Here is a 27,765-nt window from a genome sequence, read left to right as displayed (position 1 = left end):
GGTTAACTGGAGTTCAGAGTCTCATCAACTTTCATGTTCGGTTTGGCTTCGAACCTCGATCTTTGGACATCTCAGCCTCCTGTGTAGCAGGCATTACAAGTGTGAGTCACAGTGCCTGACTAGCCGATTGCTTTAAATGGCAAGCAAGGTGGAGAATTACCAGCCTGAATAGTTGTTCATCATGCAAGCAACAGAGAAGGAAAACAGCTCAGTGACCTTGTACCTTAGAGAGATCTTGGAGCAGAGTTTGTCAATTAATTATTCAGTGGGCTGTTTCGTTTTCCCATTCAGTTACCATAAAGTTATATTACAGAATGCTACAGGACCAAGCCTTGTCTAGAACCCATCTTACACTGTTTATTTTTTTAAAAAAATCATCTTTGTCATATCCTAAAAACATTTACACTCATTCAGAACTTCATGAAAATCCAAACTTCTCTTCAAGTAATTTTCCAATACTGTCTAAATTGTCACATCTGTGCAGAAACATCACTGTGCTGTCCTTGGTCAGTTCAACAATTCAAACCTTGTTGGAGCTCAATATAGGAGCTTCTCACCTTCCTTCCTTCACCTCTCAGTTGTGCTCTGAACTCTCCCCTGTCTTCTTGTTCAGTGGGACCAATTCCCTGAACAAAATGTTCACAGTTTTGAAGTTTGCCTTCAGCCATATTGATTCCCTGGCAAAGTGTTTGCTCTGGAGAAAGGTTTTCTGCTGAGTCCTCTCTTGGCAATGGTTCTGTGTGGGGTCAGATCTTGATGGTAGGGTCAGATCTTGATGGTAGGTTGGGAAGGCAGTCCTCATTCAGGGCCAGTGTGGGACTTAGCGTGTGATTCACTTCTGGGGCCATGTGAGTCTCCTCTTCACACCTTGATACGTTCAGGGTTCTAAAGCCAACAGCCTTCTGGGAAGTCAAATCCCCTGTACAAGGCACACCGGGGTGGGAATGCAGTGTTTGGTCACAGGGGTCCCATTGCATTCAGACTAATGTTCCAGGCTTTGAGTCTTCGTGCCAGAAGAGCCTCTGCTCACTACTCTCCAGGCTGTCTTCCAACTGGTTTCCATCTGTACTGTCCAGTTGACTGGCCTCTGCATATTGTCTGGGAAAGGGAAACAGACAAGTTATTCCTTGTGGTCATTCTTTATTACTTCACTACAAAGACTACTACATTCAAAGAGGTTAGTAGAAAGCACTGTTAAGAACAATTTTCCAAGCCTTAAAGATGGGGCTAAATGACTGCATGCTCTTCCCTTGTCCCCCAACATTCAACGGGCCTAGAGAGCGACTTTAATTTTCTAGGGGAGTGGGGGCTGACTTTTTTGTTTAATTCAACATTTACCTCTGATAGGAGCCTACACTGTATTAAGTTACATGTTAACTTGGTTTTTTTTTCTGGTCTTGAAGAATAACCAAATGACTTCTGTGAAAAGATTATGCGTTATAGTATGACTATCCTATAAGATATTAACCAGTTTGGTACCTAATTTAGTATTCCAGCATTTTCTTTTTCCTTGTCTGGGATTCTCTTTTAAATCAATATAACCAAACTGCTAGCTCCTTATTAGTATATGCACTCCATATTTTGACACAGCCTTTTTAAATTTGAGAGCCTTGTAAAGAGATGTGTGAGGTTTTTTTTGTTTTGGTTTGTTTTGACCAGTTTGAGCCGCAGTGTCACTTTGGTTTTCAGACGGTTAGCTAAAGCGTCTCATGGACTTTCATGCCTGGGGTGGGCTTTGAATTATGATCCTCAGATCTCAGCCTCCTGAGTAGGTGGGATTACAGATGTGAGCCACTGGTGCCCAGCAAGATGTAGTCTTTTGACAGCATGCTAAGCATTCTTCAAAGGAAGGGAATACATATATACATACATGTTTTCCTTAGGGGGAAGGGGAAGGGTGTAAAGACAGCACAGGCACCTTGGGACCTATGTGGTATCCCAAGGGCTTTCAGGTAAAGTATACACAGGCTGTGGCATCACAGTTGAAAATAGCAGGCATATTTGGACTGTCTATTCAAATGAGCACAACCTGTTATACAAACCAATCTGATAAACCAAACTGCATTATATATATATATATATATATATATATATATATTATAACTATAGGTTAAAGAAGGTTAGATAGTTAGTAGATTTCTGTTTTAAACTTCAAAATCTTCTAGTAGAAGTGATTAAAAAGGTCTTTGGGAGAAGAGCTTAGGAAATAAATACTACATTACTCCAGGGTATTTAGCGTTTACATGGGACTCAAAAGCAAAGGCAGATTGCCTTACTTCACAATGCATGTCAGAGCAAGCAAACTCGTGCTATGCAAGAAGCGACACACGAATCTGATGACTGTACTTACTACAGCTGGCTACACTTAGCAAAAGAGAATTTAAAACTGATCTCATTTCGGGAGACACAACCATTCTCCTGGTCAGAAGCCCCGGGTTGTGCCTAATAGCCGGTAGAGTTAGAAGGGAAGAGGAAAGGGAAAGGGAAACAGGAAGTGAAAGAAAAAAGTTATCTGAAAATAGATGTAGCAGAGCCAAGAATCCCACTGTATGATGTAGCAACATAAGAGACTTCAGCATTTCTACTTTGGAAAAGTTCATTACAATAGAAAATTGACTAATGGCACTGGGAGGACAATTTGATACTGCTTCACATTTGTAGCTTCATTGAGATACTTTGGAAAAGAGGATTTCTCTATGACATATACATACTTTCGTTAATACAAATAAACTGACACGTAGCTAAGGATTTAACATCGTTAGCTCAAGGGCGAGGTTTTTAATTTGTATCCTAAAAATAATGATTATATAAATAAAATGGAAACAATTTTTGAGAGAATTTATCAAGATCTGTGACTAATTCTAGTTGATAATAAATTAAGTTGAAATGATCAGATTATATCATAATTAAATGAAATCAATGGACTGTACACCCTGTGGCTGGGACAAACCTAACTGAAAGCAAAAACTTAAAGCAGTATACTTTACAACTTCACCCACTGACTACCTTTAGAATGTATTCTAAGTAAATAATCTGGAATTCAGACAAATATTTGGCACAAAGATGTTCATAGTAGCATTACTGACAGCTTTAAAAAATGAAAAAAGAAGGAAAACCTGAACTCTATCAGGTGTTCACACCTGGGGGAGCTTTTATATGAAGTATGGTCTTTTTTGTTAATTATTCATATAAAGGAATGTCTAAAGAGTAAAAAACAAACCCTACAGAGCAATCTATTGATATGATACAAAATTTAAAAACAGGATGTAGATACTATATATAAGGTATAAAACTTGTATCTACAATATCATTATGACCATGTTAAAAATGCAACCAGACAGCAGGGCTCTGGTGGCTCACACCAGTAATCCTAGCTACTTAAGGAGGCCCAGATCTGAAGATTGAAACAAATATAAGAGATTATTATCTCCAACTAACTGGTCAAATGATGGATGAGGAGGTGTGGCTCAAGTGGTCAAGTGCCAACCTTGAGTATAAAAAGCCAAGTGAGAATGCAAAGCTCTGAGTTCAAGGCCCACTGCTAGTGTGTGTGTGTGTGTACATGCACACATGCACACACACACACACACACACACAAAAGGATACAGACAAATGGGAGAAATTTGAAGCATTAATAGTTGCTATCTCTGGAAGAATTATGGCTTCCCTGTTATTTTATGTATTTGTTATTTTCCAAATGTTCCACCATCAGACCATGAGCATGTGCACACACGTGTGCACACTAGCGATCTTTAAGGAACTTCTAATTTCCTGCACAAGTTCCCTCTGAAATAAGTCTATCAAGCTATCTTTAACTGTCTTAAGTACATAGGTAACCAGATTTTCTCTTAAAAAAAATGTTGAGCACTTCCTGAGTCTAATGAGAGCAGTGATAAAGACCAGAGGCATCTTATGGACTGAGGCTAGAAAAGGTAAAGGAAAACTGTACCCACATAAAGCTTGCAAATGCACTGCGTGAAGGGATTAAAACTACTCAAAAGATCCAGTGCAGATGTGGGGGCCAGTCATTTGGGCTCTTTTCTAATCTCATTTTCAAGCATTATTTACACAAGTCCAAACCATCTGACAATGTGAAGTGTATTTTCACTCCAAGTCTATTTTGAGAACACCCTTTGTGGAGTTGAGACAATTGGCTTAATATTTCCAGCCAAGAAAAACTCCCACTGAATGTGAGGAATGAAAACAAGGCTTTGGGGGAAATTGCAGACTTCAAATTTGCTTGTAACCCTGCAGGCTTTAAGGACAGCTAATCTAACTGCTAACCTTTTCAACTCACCAGCCTAGACACCTGTACCTTTGCAAGTCTCTTCTACTACCTGAAGCAGTGATCTGGTTCCAACAAGTCACAGTTAGATTGACCTAAAAGAATACAAGGGTGCTTTACTTCTTGGCACCATGGGTATGGATTGTATTTTGTAAGAAAGGGAGAATGACCTCATGGAACTTAATTCCACCTTTGCCTTAAGAAGAACTGTGTGTGTGTGGGGGGGTGTTGTAAGTTAAACATTGCCCTCTAACACATTATTCCTGTGCATTTCCTGTACAGTTTACAAAGAACTACTTATAAAGCCAAAAGGGACAGCTGGCTGAGTCTGTTGCTTCTTAGAGAACACAAGGTCAGACACAGAAGGTAGCACATGGCTGAAATGCAGCCTACCAACTGTCCCTGAGGAGCCTTGGAATGAACAGCCTTGCTAGAATAGACATTTTTTTTTCTACAAGGTTGCAAAAAAAAAAAAAGACTTAAATAGACATTATCAATAATACTGTTTCAAGTACTGTCTCAAAAAGATGAAAGGAAATACACACAGAAAAGCCCTTTGGAGCCAGAATTTAATGCAGACTCTGAAAACAGTGGAATCTGAATGCACTAGATGAAACTTTTTCTTTAAGGTCATTCTATTTTGGGCTTTGCTGGATTTATGGCTGTCTCTCACTGTTTAGCTTTGACTTCACAGCGTAGAAACAGCCTGAACTAACATGTAGATGAAGGAGTGTGGACATTTCCCAATGAAATTTATTTACCAAACCAGGAGGCAAATGAGTTTGGCCTGAAGATTGTAGTTTGTCAACCCCTGAGCTAGACCGTTTAACATTCGGAATGCAAGGTAGGGTTTCTGAATTTTTGCTTAGGATTTGAGCACTGCTTTCTCACCTGCTTGGAGAGGGTAAAGGATTATACATATTGCTGTAGCAGCCGGTGTAAGGAGAATGTGCTGGAGACTCATATTCAGACAGCCCTATAGTTAACTGTGTCCTCCAGTTCCCAGAAGCATTTGTAGAAGACACTAGAAATAAACATGGGAAGGAAAAACAAAATTAGTTGAAATACCCAGAGTGAAAACTGTTCAGGTCATTTAGATATGCATTATAATCAGCTGTGTGTAGAGTAACTACTGAAAAGTCCAGGCTTGATTTTCTTGTGCCGGGGACAGAATTTAGGCTTTGCCCACGCCCCCCTGCTTAGCACTGAGCTACATTCCCAGCCAAGCTGGTATTAGAATCCAGAGAGAGCTTAGTTCATCCAGTTTGGTAACTTAATGGCCCAGTGAGCTTGGGCAGATAAGTAGCCAAAGGCAACACTGGGACTGGAGCCCTGGCTCAAATGATAAAGCATCTGCCTAGCAAGCAGATAGCGAAGCCCCCACACCACCAAAACCAACTCACCAGCCAACAACAAAAACTCCAAAACTACCAAAGGCAACAGGGGTCCCTAGCAAGATTAAGGCTTTTTTTTCCCCTTTGTCTTAAAAACAAATGGGGGTGGGGCAGGGAGAAGCAACTCAGGAAGAAGAGACTTTGTTTTTCTGAAGGGCAGAACTGGAGCGGGGTTAGGGCAGAACTGAGGGTGCCCAAGTCTGGTGTTTGCTGTCCCCTGTAAAACCAGTCCTGCTCCATGCTTGGGACACACCGATGACAACAATGCCATAACAGTTGTCCAAGAGTCACAAAACCAGCTCTGTTGCCAATCCTTCCTTCTTTGCTCTAGCTCCTGTTTCTGGCCACCAAAGCCCCTGTGAGCACCAAAGGACACAGACTTCAAAACTCAGCTGTGGTCCCACGTGCATGTGTTGTTTTGTGAACAGATGGTGGACCCTGGCTGAGCTCCCAACAGCATGTCTGAGCGCTGACCGGAGGCTCTGAGGCTGGGTGGGTAGAGTCAGAGCTGGAGCAGAATACCCACTCAACCACTTTCTAGTTGGGGCAGGGTCATTTGACTTCTCTGGGCCAGAGACACTTGGGCTGCAAAATGAGGATGATAACATGTCTCAGGATGGCACTCACCCTATAGAACTGTGGCATACCTGAATTGGGAGAACATATTAAGTACAAAAGATATGATAAGAAGCACAGCCGGCTGCTGATCGCCAGTGGTTGTCACCACTGCTAAAACTGAGTCACCAGGAAAGCCCTCGGGTGACAGGGAGGGACGACAGAAACTTTTGGCTAAACTGACACATAACCGGAAATGCAACTCTCCAGGAGAATGAGGTGTGTCTGTTGTAGTACATTTCTGTGGCTGCTAAATGGAAGCAAGAATGAGGAACATTCCAGAGAGGATTTCTGGAGTACCAAGTCCATCCACCTAACTCCTGACAAAAAAGATGTGCTGCGTCTATGGAACTAAATCATGGTGGAGTCAACAGAGCTTTGGACAGGCCTAAACCAGAAGCATGAACTGCATCTTCACTTTTGGGGTGGGGGTGGGGGGTTGGACATAAGAGTCCCATGGACTTTTCTGCCCCGGCTGGCTTTGAACCATGATCCTCAGATCCCAGCCTCTTGAGTAGCTAGGATTACAGGCATGAGCCACCAGTACGGGGCTTCCATCTTTACTCTTGTCCCACACACTCAGTCAACAGCCAGTGATGCTAAAGACTGAGTTACACCTGCTTCTCCCAGGACATTTCCCCAGCCCCAGGCCCATGCCACAACCACTACCAACAAGCACCTCTGCCCTTCTGTTTGTTCTGCAAAGAAATGTTCAGACAATACCCTGAACTTTAAGAGGAAGAAAGGTGTTCTCTACATGAGCCATAAATAACAAGAAATAATGACAAGAGCCTTTTGTGTGTCAGATACGGGCATGGATGAGACAGGTTGAGAGGAAGTCCAAAGTCTTCCATAAACAGGAGAGAACTTGAACCCAAACAGAATCTCCATGGCAATAATGCTATCAACACACTTCTGAAACGTTCACAGGTACAGGTCATGACTCAGGAATTCCCACACTGTGTCTCACTAAGGTGTTAAGGGAGGAGGCAGGACTCACGAATTCAGGTTTCCGTGGGGTTTGACAATTTCTTAAGAGTTTGAAAGTTGGGCTGGGAATGCAGCTTAATGGTAGAGTGCTTGCTTAGTACGTATGTATGAAGCCCTGGGTTCGATTCCTCAGTACCACATACACAGGAAAAAGCTGGAAGTGGTGATTTGGCTCAAGTGGTAGCATACTAGCTTTGAGCAAAAGAAGTTCAGGGACAGTGCCCAGGCCCTGAGTTCAAGCCTCATGACTGGCCAAAAAAAGAAAAAGAAAAGAGAGTTTGAAACTTGCTGAGTTTTCATATATTCCTCTGGCTGCTGACAAGATGCTTCCAAGTACTGAGCACTCGGCTTCATGGGCAGCCTTGTTCAATTGCTGAATTCATGAAGACCTAAGAAGGCTCCTTCCCAGACCCCCATGTCTTAAGTACTTAAGATAGGTCTGGTACGCAGTGAGTCCTCTCCAGATGGCCAATCTCACCAGAAAGGTTATAAGAGAAAGTATCTTCTCTAATCAAAATTCCTTGTTGGTCTTGTGTGTATGTGTGTGGTTATGGAGAGCAAACCTAAGGCTTCAAGCGTGCTAAGCAAGTGTGTGCCACTGAACTAATTCTCCACTATCCCAATTGCTTAAATCATTCACATATATAGATCAATAGATATGTGTATATGTATGTGTGTATATGTATGTGCGTATAATTAAGATTTGCAAAGTGCTTAGGAAAATACTTAATGTCAATGCCTATCAGACTTACTAAAGCTTGATTTAGATACCTCAGTAGTCAAAACAATGCTTGATCAAATCTTGTCCATCAATGGGAATACTGTATATAATTCTATTTTTTTCCCTGCTTGCCTGTTGGATTTCCTTTATTCTTTCAAAAATGCCACAGCTCAGTGACCTAAATACATTTTAAGAGAGATGTGGTTACCAGCACAAGACCCAGCAGCCCCCCAATTTGTGAAAAGCCCTAACAGGACAGCAGAAATAAGACTAGTTGTTCCACAAATCCACGATTGGCCTTGAATCTCCCACTTGCTCCATCAGGCACGTGCTTTAGAAGCCTGCAGAGACGTTTTCAGGTTGGCAGTTCTTACCGAGGTTCCAATGCATGGTTGGCACTGCTAATGAAAGGACCCAGGGAAGATCCAATGGGGGACGAGGGGGAGGAGGACGATGCACACTGACTGGCCCCAGGGTGTCATGTGCTTACCTGAAGAGTAAGAGGATGCTCGGCTGCTTGGAGAACAGGGCACCTGCAGCCCGGCAAACCCCAGGCATCTCTGTGAACCCCTGTCTGAGTCAAAGCTTGTCTGTGGGCTGTGCCCCTGATCCTTCTGCCCTGAGGCCCGCTGGTACCAGCCCCGCAGGTGCTCAGCGACTAAGGCCTTGTGGATGTTTTTGGTGATGTGCTCCGATTTCACGGCAGTCTTCCTCGGCAGCCGGAGAGTTGCATATGGGTTATGGGGCACGTGGTCTACCTCGTCTTCATGGAAAGATCTGCTGTAGTCCCTCTGCCGATCATATCCATAGTGGGCCACGGATCGGTAGGACGGGTTGACAGTGTACTGTCCCTCAGTGTCATTCTCATAGACATAGCCACCACTGTAATAAAGGTCACACTCTGCATAGGGCGCGTATCCAGAAATATAGTAACTAGAAGACGGTGGCTCCTGACTCTTAGAGTAGACGCCATTCCTCATACTGTCCTTTGGGGCCAGGTTGGGCATGCTTCCTGAATTTGAAGTCGAGGCATTGTGCTTCTTTGACCTTCTCCGCCCCCTGGCACGCGTATCCAGCGTCTGGGTGGTGTAGTAGGGGCCGGTGGCAGGTGTCACACAGTAGTACTCAGTGCTTGACTGGCTGGTGTAGGAAGACCCATCATCGAGGATCTCTGTGCTGCTGCTTCTTTGGGATTTGGAAAGGGAGAAGAATGGCTTATCGTTGTCCATCTCGGAGAGCAGGTGGGACTGGGACTCCAGACTTCCACTCCGCTGGCGGCAGTGCTGAGCTGAAGATTCAGGTCTGAAAGAGAAGGGCAAATGGGTACGATAAGAGAAGGAAAGAAAGCCGGGCACCAGTAGCTCATGCCTGTCATCCTAGCTACTCAGGAGACTGAGGTCTGAGGATCACGGTTCATAGCCAGCCTGGGTAGGGAAGTCCAGTGAGACTCTTATTTCTAATGAGCCACCAGAAAACTGGAAATGGTGCTGGGGCTCAAAGTGGTAGCGCACTAGTCTTAAGCAAAAGAGCTCAGGGACAGAGCCCAGGCCCTGAGTTCAAGCCCTAGGACTGGAGAACAGAAAGAGAGAAAGAAAGAAAAGAAAAATGAGAGAAGGAAGAAAAGAGAACATTACACTGATTGATTTCAGAGCTCCCAAATTACAACGGGTGCTTTGGGGTTCCAAGATTGACTACAGGATAGAATCTATTTGTTCAGATAACCCACCAGTCTGAAGCTCATTAGCATGGGTAAATGAGAAAGGGATCAGGTTCTGCCAAATCATTCCTTGAGGGTATGGCAGATAGAAGCAAAGACACACAGCCCGACTACAGCCAGAGGACACTCCACGTATCTTTGGGGAGGAGGGGATCTTTGCTCTCATAAGTTAGGAGATATAGTAGGCCAGGACAAGGTGGCATTGTCTGATAGAGCAGACCCTGGCCTTGAAGGCAGAGGCTTCCTTACATTGAGTTATGACACGGCCATTTCCAAGCTGTCTATGCTTGGGTGAGATACTTAACCTCTGTGACTCTTGCTTCTGTCTTCGTAATAGTAGACGAAAACTGTACCTGATACCCTCATTTCAATTAGGCTTATTGGTGGCACTAAATAATCTAGTGTGCATAAAACATTTAACACAGCTCCCTACTCCAGAATGCTACCACAATTAGCTTCACCCTCACCATCGAATAATGAATGGGTCATATCTGGTTGGGGCGCTGATAGGAAAAATTGGCTATCCACCTGAATCAATCAAGTTCCTTTCCTTTGGACAGACTGGAAACGAAGTAGAAGTTATAGAAGCATACAACTAAGACTCTACGGTAGGAAGTCACTCAAAATGATGGGAAAGCACAGCAAAGCAAGACAAACACTCAAAAGCCAAACGAACATGGCCAACACCATGGGAACAAGGTTCTTACTCCAAGTGGCTGCTGCTGTAGGCGTTTCGAGTAAGGACTGGCGTAGTGGGCATGCTCCGCCCGCCCTGCGGCCGCCTCTCCAAGGTTTTGTAAGGGCTGCTGTGTGTCGATAGCAGCTCTCTGTGATGAGTTAAAAGAGAGGGAGAGAGAAATCAAGTAAGGATGAGTTTCTCAACACCTCCGGCAGAGTTATCATGGGCACCTACTGGAAAGAGGTGCTTGATGGCTAACGCCTGTCATCGTAGCTACTCATGAAGCTGAGATCTGAGGACTGAGGTTCAAAGCCAGCCCTGGTAGATAAATCTGTGAGACTCTTATCTCCAATTCACTCATAAAAAGCTGGAAGTGAAGCTGTGGCCCAAGTGATCAGTCTTGATTTTAAAAAAAAAAAAAGCCAAGCAAAAATGGGAGGCCCTGAGTTCAAGACCCTGAATTGGGTCTTGAACAAACAAACAAACAAACCACCTACTGGAAGCTGATGGAAAGGAAGTACAGGAGAAGGGTGGGAAGAGCTTCTCTGTTGGTTAATATTCTGGTAGATCCCAGATGAGTTTTAGGGGAAAACCATGTGGTCTGATTCTCTGGGTCATAAATAAGAATTGAAACCTCTTTTTTTTTTTTTTTTTGGTAAGTCATGGGGCTTAAACTCTGGGCCTGAGCGTTATCCCTGAGCTCTGCAGCTCAAGGCAAGCACTCTACATCTTGAACTGTAGCACCACTTCCAGTTTTCTGGTGGTTAATTGGAGATAAGATTCTCACAGACGTTCCTGCTCTGGCTGGCTTTGAACCAAGGTCCTCAGATCTCAGCCTCCTGAGTAGCTAGGATTACAGGTGTGAGCCACCAGCACCTGGCTGAAACTCTTTTAAAATAGAGTACACAGAGAAAAATCGACCAAAAATAACTTGAGTTCGGCAAGTCCTTTCTCTGTGAGTGGTCTAAGAGTTGGTATTTTTGGCTTGGTGGCCTAGGAAGTCTCTGTAGAGATTTTGTACTCTGTCCTTACAATGCAACAGCAGCCACAGAGAAGAGGTAAGTGAATGGGTGTGGCTGTATTCCAATACAACTTTGTGGGCAGGGAAATGACAACTTTATGTAATTTTCATACCACCAAATATTATTGTCCTTCATACAACTACTTAAAACATTCCACACACAAAAACAAAAGAGAAGGAAAATGGACAGTAGGATAATCTGGACCATGGCTATGATCAGCTGACCCCTGGATTAGATGGCAACATCCTTAAACTGCTTTGGCCACTTCCTAGCACAGAGAGAACTCAATTCGAGATTTGTATTTTATCAAATTAAAAATGACTTTAAGCTCATGTCTTTAATCCTAGCCTGAGCAGAAAAAAAAATCTACTAGACTCTATGTCTCAAGTAACTAGCAAAAGCTGAACTGAAGGCATGGTTCAAGTGGTAGAGTACCTTACAGCAGGGAAGCAATATGCAAGCAAGCATGAGGCCCTGAGTTTAAACCCCAGTGATTAAAGGGACTGGGGTATCATCCAGTCATAGAGAACAAGCTCCCCATGCACCTAGCTTCAAATGTCAGTATGCAGCCCTGTAGTTTAGAATGACAGGCATGTGCTACCATGCCTAGCATTGCTCAGGGTAGAGTCTCCACAACTTCCCTTGCCCCCAGGCTGGCCTCAAACCACACTCCTCAGATCTCTGCCTCCCAAGCAGCTAGGATTACAGAATTGAACGATGTTTGTTTTTGATATTTAAATGTCATTTTATTTCATGACTTCATGGGTACTGTTGGTCTGAATGTTTTCGTTAGGCAATATAAACATGTGGTTACCTCATCTTGGAGTCTAATGTCTGTTTTTTTTTTTTGGTCGGTCGTGGGGCCTGAACTCTGGGCCTGGGCGCTGTCCCTCAGCTCTTCAGCTCAAGGCTAGCGCTCTACCACTTGAGCCACAGCACCACTTCTGGGTTTTTTCTTTTTGCTTATGTGGTGCTGAGGAATTGAACCCAGGGCCTCAGGCATGCAAGGCAAGTGCTCTACCACTGAGCCACCTTCCCAGCCCCCAACATTTTTCTAAAAAGACCTTTTAAGAAGCACTTTTCCTTGCTGTCAACAACAATGAATGAGTTTCGAAGCCTCAGTTTTATAGGAAAACAACCTTTTCTGAAAAGGTTAAAAGCAACAACAACAAAAGCAAAACACATAACACCAGTGTGGAGGAAAGATTTCTTGGCTACAAGGCATTAATTAACCTACTGTGATAACCTCTCACCTGGAATGCCTGGGCTCCACAAACTGATCATGGATAGACGACTTTCTGAAATGGATTCTCTCAATACCAAGAGACTTGGGCGGAAGAATTCTTGGAGAATGAGGTACTGAACTTGGTCGCTGCCCAGCAAGAGTGAAGGTGTCATTGGCTAAGTGAAGTAAATGGATGAATGAATGAATTAAGTAGGCAAATAATACCAGACCAACACTTCTAAACTAGAAATTGAATTCCTATGTGATGGACAAAAGAAATCACTAAGTATACTTCTAGGGTCTCAATGAACTTTGGCCACTTCAACAGATGGTACTCTGAGCAAGGAAATCACTCAGGTGGAAAAGGAATGCTTCACCTTTAATCAGGTGTACTTAAAAAACCATCTCCTTTGGGCAAAAGGCCCAGGAAATGGGCCAGATTCTTTTAATTCAGCTTGAACATTCTTAGTGCCTGGGTGCTATCCCTTATCATTTTCACTCAGGGGTGGTGCTCTATCATTTGACTCACATCTCCACTTCTGGCTTTTTCATGATTAATTGGAGGTAAGAGCCTGACAATCGTCCTACCCTGTCTGGCTTTGAACTATAACCCTCAGATCTCATCCTCCTGAAGCTAGGATTACCACCAATGCCCAGCTACCTTTAACATTCTTTAAGGCTCTGTGGCCAACGGGTTGTCTTTGTCAGTGAACATGATGAGCAATGCATCAGTGGAGACTTGCTGTGTCTACCACTGATAGTTTCATTTTCAAAGAGGAATGGTATGTATGGCCACACTTCAGCTCAAAGGAAGAATCCTCAAGTGGTGGAATGTTATGCACCATAAAACTTAGGGGAAGATTAAGCAGCTGGGGATGAGTTGGGGGTAATGACTTCCCAGAATCCTTCAAATCACATCAGACAGATAGTCAATCACCTGATTAAGTGTATAGGAGCAATTCTCTGGGAAACAGTAATAGTCAAAGACGACACTAGAATTTTCTAGTTTGGTCACTGGACTCCTGAAATATGAAATGTCACACTGGAAAAACTAGGTGAGGCTGGTAGCTCACCTAGGTGAGCTAGGTAAGGACTCTGAATGATACAGACCATTCTTTATTCAAATTAAAAAGTTATCTCACCAGGCACAGTGACTCATACCTATAATCCTAGCTGTGCCAGGAAGCTGGCACCTGAGATCAAGTTCAAAGCCAGCTGGGCAGGAAAGTTTGTGCGACTCTTACCTCCAATTAACTACCAAAAAACTGGAAGTAGAGATATGGACCAAGTGATAGAGAGCCAGCCTTGAGTGCAAAAGCTAAGGGACAGTACCTAGGCCCTGAGTTTAAGCCCCAATACTAGCATGTACATGGACACACGCACTGAGGTATCATATTATTTCAGAATATGTAAAGTTTTCAAAGAAAAATGGAGCCACTTACGATCATCATAGATGGCAGAATCAGACAAGGAGCTGCTCTCTGACGGGATGACATCTTCTGAGGATAAAAATAACGGCTTTTAGCACAACTGCACATTTACATAACCGGAGTGAACTCCATGATGCGTTTTTCAATAGCATGCATTATATTTTCATTTAGATACATATGGCTAATAAAAGCACATTAATAATTAACTGTTCTAAGAACTGACTCATTTACTACTGAAGACACAAGAATCTTGTGTTTCAGAGCATGTGTCTAGCAGTCGTCAGGTGCTGAGTTTATTCCATAGTACCACAAACATGCACTCTCTTCAAAATGATCTGGGCATTACATTCATCTCTCAATATTTGTGGGAGTCTGGCTCCAGGGCTGCCCAAGGACACCCAAATCTAAGAATGTTCAAGTCCCTTGCTTACAATAACTCATGTTCTTCAATGCTTTAAAACACCTCTAGATTACTTTAATACCCTCCAATGCGAAGACTATGTAAATACTCATGATATTGCATTGTTTAGGAAATAATGACAAGAAAAAAAAAAGGCCTGTATATGCAGAACTTTTTTTTCTGAATATGTTTGATCTGAGGTTGGTTGAATCTGAAATACGGTACTTGAAATACAAAGTATTGATGGTATTTCTTAAAACAGACCAGGTATCCAGAAAATTTTAAACTACTTTTTAAAAATATTTCCTTCATATTGAAAGAAAACTTTACCTCCTACTCTTATTGCTTATGACTAACAAATTGGAAAAAAAATCATGCCATTCTGTCATAAATGATAAATGTTATATGAATTATATCTCAACTGTCTTTAGAGAATCTATTGTTAGTACTACTTCTTCCTTGACTCTTCCCTATAGAAAAGGGCTTTTCCTTCCCTTCCCTTTTTTTTCTCCTCTGCTCCCTTCCCAATCCTTCCCCTCCTTTCCCTTCTCCTCCTTTTCTGTTTTCTACCAGTCCTGGGGTTTGAATGCAGAGCCTAGATCTTACTTAGTATGTTTGCTAGGCTTGTATTCCACCACTTGAAGCATGCCTCCAGTCCAACTTTTTGTTGATTTTTTGGAGTTAGAAGTCTAGTAGACTTTTCTGCTCAGGCTGACTTTGAACTATGATCTTCCAGATCTCAACCTCCTGAGTAGCCAGGATTATAGCTGTGAGCTCTGTGCTTTTTCTTACTAAAGTGTAGATACTTGGTGGCTTTGTGAGCCTTCTAATTAGAACCGTGTTCCTCAACAGTGGTACTGTCAATCTTTTGGATTGGGTAATTCTTTGTTGTGGGAAGTTGTTTTTGCATTTCAGGATCTCCACCTCCACTCACTCCACCCCCACCCCCACCATCAATATTTTTCTTTTCTTCTTCTTTTTTTCTTTTCAGTATTGGGGATTGAACCTGGGGCTGTACGGATGCCTTGGAAGCACTTTACCATTTGAGTTATATCCCAGCCCACCAATGGCAATTCTGACAACCCCAAATGCCTATAAATATTCCTGGTGGTTCTCCCTAATTGAGAACTACTGAACAGAGAGAACTGGTTTCAAATTCTGGCACTGCCATTTATCAACTGTGAAACCATGGAAACATGCCTTCACATTTCTTAGCATCATCTGACATACTTTAAGATGGCGATATCAGTGGTACAAAATACTGAGTTAAACCATTTAATGAAACCACCATGTAAAGATTTTAGCCTAGGGACTGAGAAGGTGGCTCAGTGGTAGAGCGCTTGCCTTGCATGCATGAGGCCCTGGGTTCCATTCCTCAGCACCACATAAGCAGAAAAAAAAAAGCCGGAAGTGGTGCTATGGCTCAAGTGGTAGAGCGCTAGCCTTGAGCTGAAGAGCTGAGGGACAGCACCCAGGCCCAGAGTTCAGACCCCATGACCGGACCCAAAAAAAAAAAAATAAAAGATTTTAGCCTAGTTCCTAGCACATGCTAAATGTTCAATAAATGTCAGTTACACATGTTACGTTTACTATCCATCCTTGTGCGCAACCATCATGCTCTGAGTATTGCTGGTGCCCATTGACTGTTCCATAATGTATTTGGTAAGAAGAGACATCTCAGATATGTGGATATGCTTTTGCACATTGTTCCATGCTCAGTGTTGGGGGTTTTGGCAAAAAGGTTCTAGACAGAGACGGCACCTCAATGTAAGCTTTGAAGCCATGAAGAGAGAACTCACGCCATCCAGCCTCAAATGCTAGTCTTTATCACAGCAGGCTCACTCTCTCTTAATTAGACATACAATGTAGCCTGACGGCAACGTGCCAGTCCAGTCAGCTGTCAAACACACTTTAAAAACAATCAACCCAATGTATGCTTGGCCATTGGCACCATCTGCTGCTCACATGTCAGTGGCCACAGAGGAGAACAGTTGAAGCTCGCAGTTTGAGGATGAATGGGCTACGACAAATGTCTAGGAAAGCAACGTACACTGATAATCACCCATCTCTGCAGGTCCACACTGTAACCCACACCAAGCCAACTGGCTCCACATTTATAGGCTGAGATGCTGAAATTCTCCAGCTGTAGTTGGCTCACGCTGGTGCACTAATGTCTGTGTATTTGCTTTCCCAAAGCCTGTCTCTGCTGTATAAATCTGATGCCTAGTCTAAAACCTAGTTACCATGTTTCATCAGTTCTAACATGCACATGAAATTTGAGGTCCCAGTGTGGCTCAAGTGGTAGAGCCTCAGCCTTGAATAGAAAAGTCAAGCAAGCGTGAGAGGCAGTGAGTTCAAGCCACCCACAAACCAAACTAAACCAATCTACACACCATCAAGAGTCCTGACTATGAGAGTCAAGCTTACAAAAGATTCTTCTACTCACCTGGTAAAATCACTGATGCTTTTTGGTTGGGTTTCTTTCCACAGCGAATTCGGTATTCATTTATTGCATTTTCAATCTCTTGAAGCTTCTTGACTGCATCTGTGTAATCTTGCTTCCGTTTCTTCTTCACAGTTTTACAGAGGTCTGGCTCATTGGCAAGTTTCTTTGCAGCTTCTACCAACTTTTGCTGTATTAGAAAATTGCTCTCCAGTTCTTGTAAAGCCGGGTCCTGCATTTATGCAATAATATTGTGTTATTTTTTTATGGGTACATCAAGTCTCTCTCTCATGCTAATAAACATATTTTATGCATTCTTGAGTAAGATGCACTTTGAGATTAAAATTTTCCAAGGTTTTGTTTTGTTTTTTTGTAGTCGTGGGGCCCGAACTCTGGGCCTGGGCACTGTCCCTCAGCTCTTCAGCTCAAGGTGAGTGCTCTACCACTTGAGCCACAGTGCCACTTCTGGCTTTTTCTGCTTTATGTGGTGCTGAGGAATCGAACCCAGAGCTTCATGCATGCAAGGCAAGCATTCTATCACTGAGCCACCTTCCCAGCCCAAAATTTTCCAAGTTTTAATACAGAGACATCCTCCAATACTTTTCCAAGAAGACAATACAGGCTTCAGCCATCTTAACTTCATCTTGACAAGTATAACCTTTTTTCTCTTCAAGTAACTAAATGACCTTTCATTCATTAGTTGAGTGAAGATCATTTTCAAAAAGATATTCTAACCCAGGACTCATGGATACAGAATATTATATTCATATGCAGAGCTTTATCTGTTTCTGTATTTCACTAGAGATAGATAATTTGGGTTTGATTCTTCTTTCTAGTTGTTCCTGGTTGCATGGTTCTGTATTCCACTAATTAAGATCACTCTGTTAGGATTAGCTGTTGTTTTCTAAAGCTAAGATGATTTTGTTTCTACAAGAAATATTGGTTGATGGCATATATATGAGAAAGTACATTCTATCTTGCCTAACTTATCTTTACATTGAATTACATTGGATGCTATACATGTACTAACTGATTTAATACTCATTGCCTCCCTCAGAGGGAAATTCCATCAATATTCCCATTTTACAGAGGGAAAAATAGATGCCTACAAAATGAAACTTTAAAGGGTTTAAACTATTTGCCAAAGGCTAGGTTTTTGGCTGTTATAATCACTTATAATAATATTATATGATAAAGTTATATTATATTATAGTAAGCTGGGCACTGGTGGCTTATATCCATTATCCTAGCTACTCAGGAGGCTGAGATGTGAGGATCACAGTTTAAAGCCAGCATGGTCTATGAAACTCTTATCTTGAATTAATCAGCACAAAGCTGGAAGTAGAACCCTGGCTCTAGAGGGTAAACCTTGAGCGCAAATCCTCAGGACCCTCAATAATAGTATTTCCAGGCCAAGCAAGGCCCTGCTATGTAGCTCAAGCTGTCCTCCAACTTTGAATCCTCCTGCTTCAGCCTCCCAAGTTCTGCAGGAATCGAATGGGGAAGTTCTTAATTCTAATAGTACGAGCTCTCCGTTTATAAATATTTAGAGTTTATTTACTGCTGCCTCTGATTCATGAAGTAAAGGCCATGCTAATCGGTAAGTGACTTAAAAACCAGAGACACTGTGTGAGTGCACTCCTGGCTTCGCAGTCTGCTTCGGAGAAAGGCTCAGGATGGGCACTCCTACCTCTTCAGTTGGCAGCAAATTGTCATCTAACTTGAACGCGGTGCCTACTCGCCTCCTGACCTGAGGGGGCTTCTCGCCTATGTTCAGCGGGTACTCCTTTGGCATTTTACCCGTGAGTTCCTGAAAAACAGGGTGGGGCCAAGGGTGGGTAAGTGACACAGACCACAGCTGGCAACATCTGGGGAACAGCCCAGAGCCCAGGACACTCACGGCCTCGCGCAAGCAGATCTTCTTCAGCTCTTCCACTTTCTTCAGGAGTTTTTCTTGCAACAGCTTCTCCTTCTTTTTGAGTTCCAGGATTTTCTCCCGCTTTTGCTCCTCACTGGCTTCTGAGTCTTGAGAACCTAGATTCAGGGGGAAGGCAAGGGAGGGTGGGGGAGGGGAGTATCAACCAGCTGGCTTCCTTCTTTGAGAAGGACAAAGACCTGCCCAGCCAACCTGCTATGAAAAGCTAGTTTATTTCTTTTCTCCTTGTTTCTGAACATAATAAGAGGAAACCAGAGAACATTTTCTCAGGCTCTGGGCATCGGACCGAACCTGGTAAAAAAAATGTGCTTTTTGACTTGGTCATTTTGGAAGCGATGACAGAATGCTTCATGTTTCAGACACACCCAAGGAATAATTTCTTTTCTTTTTAAGAAGGAGAAAAGTGTGATGTACCTTGAGATAGTTGTCAACTATTCCTTTGAAAGGTAAGCAAAGGAATGTTCTGGGCAGCTTCAGAAACCACACACTAACAATGGGATGGTGAGGGACGAATCATTTGGTAAGTTGACAAAGTGAGGAGAAAATCCACTAAGCACAACCCCAGTACTGCTAAGACAGAGACCCCACAGTCTCTACCGAGGGCAGGGCACAGTTATTATGGCTTTATGGGATGTGCAGTCGTAATCACATTTGTGATTATATATTTTATATTATGGAATACTGGATGATTATCTTATCAAAAACTACATATAATGAAAACAAAATAAAACTGAACATTGGGAGAAGCTGATGGAACTGATGGGGATAAAAATGTTCTTTGAGGGTGTTCTTAGTATTCAGTATATTTGCATTTTATGTTACTTATACAGTGTCACCATTTGTGATATAACTTCATACTTTTTGTTTCATTATTATCTTTAAGTAGGTGTACAAAGGAGTTTCATTTAACAAAGCACTGGAAGAGGTGACACTGTTTAAAATGAAATGTACTCAACATCTGACTTATGTAACTGTAACCCCTCTGTACATAACTGTTACAATAATTTTTTAAAAAGAAGTTTATGAATACAATGTATCTTGTATTCAAAGTTGTTGCTTCCTGTAGCTTCCCCCAAACTCCTTTGTTTTCCAAGCAATGGTTATATATGTATATGGGTGTGGGGAAACAAATGAAAAGCCAGAAAACCACAAAATACCAAAACCTGTGGCTAGATGGCTAACACTTATAATCCTAGCTACTTAAGAGGCACAATCTAAGGACTGTGGTTCAAAGCCAGCTCAGATAGTCAAATGTGAAGATTTTTATCTCCAATTAATCACCAAAAAGCCAACAGTAGGGTTGTGGTTCAAGTGGTAGAGCACCAGCCTTGAGTCTACAAAGCTAAGGGACAGCTCCCAGGCCCTGGGTTCAAGCCCTAGTGCCAGCACAAAAAAATAAACCAAACCAAACACCAATAGATAAATAAATAAACCCACAACACCAAAGATGTCATATCCTTTTCAGTTTCGAGGATTTACCTGACGATATTAAGCTGCCATTGCTTGCCATGATGAACTGGCTTTTTGCTTCCAGTGTCATCAGTTTGGAGACCCTCTGTGTTCCAGTCTCTGTCAAATCCATTGCAATATCGTCTAAACTTCTGGCAGAAGGAATTTTTGCCTACGGAGCATATAGAATTAGCAAAACGAATCACATTTTACTATAATCCAAACATTAAGTTACTGTACTGTGAAAATATCCACACAGAGGGCAATTCAAAATAATTATTAAGCTGATACCAGAAAACAAAACCTTAAACTCTGCATTTAAAATGTTTTGGTCACTATAACTGCTTTTCTCTCACGGCTTGGTTCAGTTGCAGAGTTTAATGTCACCAGCAACACCACCAATGTCCATACATATGCATGCCAGTGTCTGTCTTTTAAATAGATGAAGGAAACTTAAACAATTGCTAGTATAGATAAAAACAACAACAACAAAAAAAACTTCAAAGGACAAAAATGCATGGGCTTGCATATTTGCTGAGAAAGTTCATCTCCTAAATAGCTACAAGACTGTGATCTGTTCCCCTATGCAAATGCTTCTAGTTACTTACTTTGCTCTGCTTCCGGTCCAGGTAGAACTGATGCTGACTAATAGCCATCACCCAGATGGACTTGATCAGAGAAGAGTTTGCATACCACGTTTGCACATACAGGCCACTTTGCCCAAAGGTCCTCCGAGACACTGAAATCCTGGAAGATGAAGGAAAGCAGTTGAATCGATTGCTGTGGGCCAGCAAGGGCAGTGTTATTAGGGTACCTCCCCCTTCACTGTCTCTGCTGGTCACTAGGGGGCTGACCAGGTCCTGATTTTCCCCTTTTTATGACAAAACTACTGAGGATCTAGGCAATCTAAGCATATTTTCAAAACCACATATGCACACACTGAAAAGTAGAACAGGCATCAGTCAAATGAGAGGCTCCAGAAAATCCTTTAGTTAGAAATGCTGGACCACCACAAGTGAAGGATAGGTGATGATTTAAAGATGACCACCATGACTGAGGGCTCCAGGGCCTGCCTCCGTTGCAGAAAGAGCTTGTCTGATCTAGGTGATCAAATCTACCCAGCAGATGAATATAACATTAGGAGATGAATACAACGATATCAGCTGGAAATGTCTTAGGCTAGAGTATTGTTTGTGCATCCATACAATAAGGAAAGTTAAGAGGAAGAGAGAGATAAAGAGAGAAGGAGAGAGGAGAGAGAGGAAGAGAGGGAGGAGGTTGGGTACAGAGGAAGGCTGTGTATGTGTGTGTGTGTGAGGGGGAGGGGGGTACTAATGTTCTTCATAGGAATTTGGCTTATCTCCCTGGGTCACCGTTTTTCTTTTCTGCAGCTGTTTCCTCCCATCTCTCTAACCTCCAAAACATCCATAAACTTTATCTTAAGAGCTTGGGGAACCTACATCCTGATTTTCATTCACGCTGATAATTTGACAACTGTTTTTATTTTTTTAAGGACTAAATTAAGAATGATCACAGGATTTGAATAGATATTTCTCTTAAGTTCTACACAGGGGCTGATAAACTCATGAAGAGAGGCTCTGTTCCTCATTAATCCTAAGGGAAATGCAGACAAGTTAAACCAGGAGATAACCATTTCACACTACAATGATGTCTTTAACACACATGTTCAAGCACATACGTGTGCACACACAGCAAGTGGTAGTGAGGATGTGGAGAAATTAGAATCCCCTATATTGCTGGTATGGATGCAAAGTGGCCCAGTGCTTTGGAGAAAGTCTATCTCCCCTGGAGGTATTGAAAAATTACCCGATTACCCCACAATTCTAAGGTATAGCCTTAAGAAAAAGAAAAGCATGCATTCATACAAAAACCACAGCAGTGTTATCCACAGGGAGCCTGGGACCAGACAAAAATTTCAGATTTTTACCTTCGTGGATCATGAACTTCAACAGCAAATTTTTTCTCACGGAAATATAAATTTTCCAGTTGCTTCCATTGAAATAACTAAAATAAGAAGAAAAGAAAAGTCACACAGCCAGTAATTACTCTTAGTTTTACAGAGTCCTGAAATCAGCTTAATAAGCAAAGTGATTTTAAGTTCTCAGGAATGTATGGCGATAAAGTTAAGCCCAAATAAATGATTCATCAACTTTTTTTTAAACCCAAATCAACCACAACCTGAAACCATTTTATTCCTTCCTCTGACAGTAAATTGTACCTACTCAGCTTCACCTGATAAATCTCCCTAGCACAATAAAACCAAGCATGGGAACACACATACTATTTTTCCTCTGACTCAAGGAAACAATAGGAAACGTGCCTAAGATTCCAGTAAGCAAGTAACCTTCTTCTTAGAGATGCTGACTTCCTATGTGAATGGAAAGATACCGGATGGAGTGTCTTGAAGATCAGAATGACTTTAAGATCGCAGATTAAATTTCAGAAGAATTTGCGAAGTGAAAGTAAAAGAGAAATCCGCCCTCTTCCCCTCTCTCTCCCCCTCCTTCCCCTTCCCTCCCCTGTCCCCCACTTCCCAGGCAGACTGGTAGTGGCGCTCAGACTGGTCATTTCTCACCTAGCAGAATTTCCCTAAATCTCACAGAAGCTGAGCCCCAGGAACTGGTGGGGTGGGGTGGTGGTGAGAGGATTCCCAGTTTGTGAAGAGATCGCCCCCTTCCCCCTGGCTGGGTTCAGTGTGATGTGCCAGCTTGCCCCAAAGCAAACTTTTGGTCAGAAATGGGCCCTCGAAAATAAACTATTTGGCTTAAAAAAAAAAAGCATTCACAGAGCTGAGGGTGCCCCGCTCCCTTCCAGGCTCAGCCCCCTCCTTTCCCCCACCAAGGCACGCCATCTGACCCAAGCCTGCTGGAGGTCTCCCGTGCGCTCCAGGGCGCGCGCCCCCTTCCCACGGCGAGGAGGCACGGGCGGGCAGGGGGAGCGCGGACACCGGGCTCGGGGTGCACGTTCTGGTGATGGCCGAGGAATCTTAACGTGAACGTTTTAAATGGACCGCCCCCCCCCAATAACCAGCGGTCAGGTCCCGGCGACGCACTCTCCGCAGAAGATCGGAGAGGAGACTTTGCACCACCCTGCGACCCTCGCAGAGATCAGCAGAACCGGAGCTCCACGGTCTCCATCCAAGACCCCTGGCAGGAAAACCAGCCACAACCCAGGGCACACGGGCGCTGTCTGATCGCAACACGGGGCTGTCCGTGACCCCCAACCCTTCCCCAGGCGTTCACAGAGGAGTGAGTGCAAGCTTACGTCTACGTACCCGTGTCCTACTGTGTCCGGGGGCTCGAGGTGGTCATTTCCTTCCATTCATAAGTTCCCAAAGTGGGGGGACAGAAAGGAGAGGGCAAACCCCAGCGCTGTCTACACCCCCCACCACACACACACACCCTGCTTCCGACGGCAGCTCCGGTGCCTTTGGAACTGAGTTTCCTAAGACTAGGTGTAACTTCGTTTCACAAACCATGCCTCCCACGACAGGTCCGCCCCTGACATCAGCAAGTCCGCCGGCCACACCCCCAGCTCCTCCCGCCTCCCATCCGGGAGGACGGCAGAGGGCTGGCTCCTTTTTCCCCCAGAAGAGAGACTTCTGGGGCTGGGCCTGGGGTGATACCTTCTGGGAAATCCGCCAGTTGCAGCCCACCAGTCTCACGGCGGGCTGTTTTAGGAAAATCTTCTTTTTTTTTTTTTCTTTCATGCCCAGGTCTGCTTACCCGGCACATGAACAGGTTCTGCAGGAAGAGCAAGAAGGCAGCTCAGCTGTGTTTTCCTTCTCGGGCCATTCCCACACACGCACAGAAAAGCCAGGGTTCTGCTGGAAACTTGATCCCTGAAAGCCACCCCTCCCCCTCCCGTCACTTGATCAAATACCGGTGCGAAAGCACTGTCTCCACTCGGGTGCAGCCCACATGGAGGACAGCCACGCTCCCTGTGATCCAAAGCAGCCCTGCTGAGGAGGATGAAGGGCTTACACTCCTTTGGAGAACTTTAAAATAATCAGGTATTTAGCTAATCAGGCCAGACTGATTTGGGAGGGGAGCTTGCACTAGAGAAGTAGTTTATCACCCCATACAGTAAGGTATACCCTAAGTCAGCTGAAAAGATGAAGGAGGCTGCAAGGAAAACATCTGCATTTGAGGGACGAGATCTATGTTCAAAGGACTTGAGAGAAGCAAAGTATGCTTTATAGTTTCTACATTTTCTATTGGTTGGAGAACAGTTATGTAGGATATGGCATCTTATAGGTCACCGATAGTATATATTTATGTGCATACCCACAAACACCCTCGTGATTTTCCTAGTTATACAGAAAAATAAGCCTGGTGCCCATGGTATGCATTTGTAATCCTAGCTACTCAAGGAAGCTGAGTGTCATGGTTCAAAACCAGACCAGGCAGAAGTCTGTGAGGTTCTTATCTCCAACTAAATTCCAAAAAGCCAGAAGTGGAGGTATGGTTCAAGTTGGTAAAATCACCAGTGCAAAGAGGAAAAACTAAAGGATAGCACCCAGCCCCTGAGTTCAAGCCCTCGTACTGGCCTGTTTTTCCCCCAACCCCTAATTCCTATTCTTGAGGATTAAAAAAAAAAGTGCATATTTTGGAAAGGGATGGCATTGATCAAATTACACTGTAATCAGAGATTGACATGTTGAATTGAAACCCCTTTGTACAATACTAAAAGATAATTTAAAAAACTAGAAAATAAAAAGTGTATTTGTATTACAATACTGAGTCAAGTATGAAACCAAAATATTTGCCAAAATGGTCATTACTTAGCATAGTAGCACTCACTCATTATTTATTTTTATGTGGACTCACTAAAAGCTTTGAGTTTCAGAATCTGTTGGTTTTAGAATATGCTGCTAGTGACAGAGGGGAATAGTTTTAAGATGAAAATAAGACAATTAGCTGTTCCAGATTTATTTCTTCGCTACATTCATCTGAAACCTTCAGTTGAGATAGATGGACACAGAGTAATAGAATGCAGCCATCTTGGATTACTTTGACATTGCAAAAGTAAATAAGCAGATAAAATAGAAAAAGGAAGAGAAACAACACAAATACTATTTACAGAAATAATCAAGAAATTACACTAGGAAAAAATAGTTGTAAGGTGATTAATCTTGTCTTAAAATAATGACATGCTAAGAAATTTAAAACCAGCATAGAAGATTATCAAACCCTATTTTTAAAATTAGTCTACATTAGTTGCACATGGGAGATGTCATTGTGCCATTTCCATATATGTAAATATATATGTATACATATGTATATGGATATATGTATATGCCCCAGTCACCCACACCTCCTCTATCACTTTCCCCTATCCTCCTCATCTTTCTTAAAACAATTTCAACTATTTAAACCATATTCATCCTCATTCACTCTCTTCTTTAGCTTTCCTTCTTCTGGTTGGTACTTACTTCCTAAGACAGCCTTTCAAACCTTGTTTTGAAAGTGAACGTGTATGAAATATTACACAGGAATAAACAATTTCCCTTTATCCTTAGGAGTGAGAGGAGCTGATGGCTTTAAAATGGTTTACCAAACACAATATTAGGTGGAATGGATGTGCTAAATATTTAAGCCCTATTGTGGAAACCTACAGTTAATATTCACTTGCACAAACTGAAGAACTATTAGGAATTGCCTCTTCCTTATTCTCCACTTTATTATCATGGTGCCTCAATATTCAACCTACTGTCAAACCTAAAAGAAACAACCCTGTGAGGAAGAGCAAAGGGGCTTTTAGAAAACAGGCTTAAATGCATACCATTAGCTTCTGAAATCATTGCTTTTCTTTTTTTTCTTTTTGGTCAGGCATGGGGTTTGAACTCAGAGTGTGGGTGCTATCCCTGAGTTTTTTTTGCTCAAAGCTAGTGCTCTAGCACTTTGAGTCATAGCTCTACTTCTGGATTTTGGGTTAATTGGAGATTAGAGCCTCATGGACTTTCCTGCCTGGGCTAGCTTTGAACAGTGATCCTTAGATCTCAGCTTTCTACGTAGCTACGATTACTGGCATGAGCCACCAGCACTTGGCTTGAAATCATTCCTTTTCCAACAACAAACATTTCTTGAGCACCCTCAGTGGGCAAGGTCCTCTTCCTGTTGTCAAATCATGAATAGGTCCTTCTTCCTTCCTCCAGCCCTCCCTTGTAAGGCCCATATGAATTGAGTCAAGGAGACCAGATTGCCTAGGATTGGATCAGGTTGTGCTATTTGGGCAGTTGCTTAACTCCCTTGAGCTTCACTTTCATCTTCTACAAAATGGACCAACAATAGCTGTATCCCAGGACAGAAATATTCAGTGAGACAAAAAATAAAATGCCTAGGAATTAACTTAACCAAAGAAGTAAAGGATCTCTATGATGAAAACTTTAAAAACCTGAAAACGGAAATCACAACAGAACTTAGAAAGTGGAAAAACCTCCCATGCTCCTGGATTGGAAGGATCGACATTGTGAAAATGGCAATACTTCCCAAAGCTATCTACAAATTCAATGCGATACCTATCAATATTCCAACCTCATTCTTCAAGGAAATAGAAGAGGCAATCCAAAAATTCATAGGGAACAATAAATGACCCCGAATAGCAAAAACAATCCTTAACAGAAAGAACAGTGCTGGAGGAATACCAATACCAAATTTCAAACTCTATTCCAAAGCCATAGTAATCAAAACAGCTTGGTACTGGCACAAGAACAGACCTCAGGAATAGAACTGAACACCCAGAAATGAACCCACAGACCTATAGCTATCTAATCTTTGATAAGGGAGGTAAAAAAATAGAATGGAAGAAAGACAGCCTCTTCAGTAAGTGGTGCTGGCAAAATTAGTTAATCACTTGTAGAAAACTAAAGTTAGATCCTTATATATCACCCTGCACCAGATTCAACTCCAAGTGGATCAAAGACCTCGGAGTCAAAGCAGACACTCTGAAAACATTACAGGATGGAATAGGAGAAGCCCTAGGTCTCCTTGGCACAGGCCAAAATTTTCTTAAAAGAGACCCAGAAACACAACAACTCAAAGAAAGGTTGGACAAATGAGACTGCATGAAATTGCAGAGCTTCTGCATGGCAAAGGACATAGCTAGCAAGATCAATAGAAAGCCCATGGATTGGGAGAAGATCTTCACTAACCATACAACGAACAAGGGTCTCATATCTAAAATATACCTGGAACTCAAAAAATCAAATCCCCCAACAACAAATCCTCAAAGAAACAACTGTCCAATAATAAGTGGACTAAAGACTTAAAGAGAAACTTCTCTGAAGAGGAAAGAAGGATGGCCAATAGACACATGAAGAAATGATCAACCTCCCTAGCCATAAAAGAAATGCAAATCAAAACAACACTGAGATACCACCTCACCCCAATTAGAATGACTATAATCAAGAACTCTGATAACAACAGATGCTGGAGGG

General features: G+C 42.7%; 1 protein-coding gene across 1 annotated transcript in view; it reads right to left on the bottom strand.

The window, feature by feature from the left end:
* Positions 1-372: 372 nt before the first annotated feature.
* Positions 373-27,765, bottom strand: part of Frmd4b (FERM domain containing 4B) — a 158,515-nt gene continuing 131,122 nt past the window's right edge. Inside the window, exons 12-23 of the mRNA XM_013010360.1 lie at positions 22,255-22,331; positions 20,915-21,053; positions 20,337-20,478; positions 18,822-18,955; positions 18,612-18,731; positions 16,925-17,153; positions 14,091-14,147; positions 12,677-12,824; positions 10,430-10,549; positions 8,496-9,307; positions 5,177-5,309; positions 373-1,098 (exon numbers count right to left, since the gene is read on the bottom strand). Coding sequence (XP_012865814.1) covers positions 978-1,098; positions 5,177-5,309; positions 8,496-9,307; positions 10,430-10,549; positions 12,677-12,824; positions 14,091-14,147; positions 16,925-17,153; positions 18,612-18,731; positions 18,822-18,955; positions 20,337-20,478; positions 20,915-21,053; positions 22,255-22,331 — 2,232 coding nt within the window. The 3' untranslated portion in view covers positions 373-977. The remainder of the gene's footprint in view (positions 1,099-5,176; positions 5,310-8,495; positions 9,308-10,429; positions 10,550-12,676; positions 12,825-14,090; positions 14,148-16,924; positions 17,154-18,611; positions 18,732-18,821; positions 18,956-20,336; positions 20,479-20,914; positions 21,054-22,254; positions 22,332-27,765) is intronic.

Source organism: Dipodomys ordii, unplaced genomic scaffold, assembly GCF_000151885.1.
Source record: "Dipodomys ordii isolate 6190 unplaced genomic scaffold, Dord_2.0 Scaffold12, whole genome shotgun sequence".
In the NCBI taxonomy this organism is placed as follows: domain Eukaryota; kingdom Metazoa; phylum Chordata; class Mammalia; order Rodentia; family Heteromyidae; genus Dipodomys; species Dipodomys ordii.
This window is presented reverse-complemented; position numbering and strand designations above follow the sequence as displayed.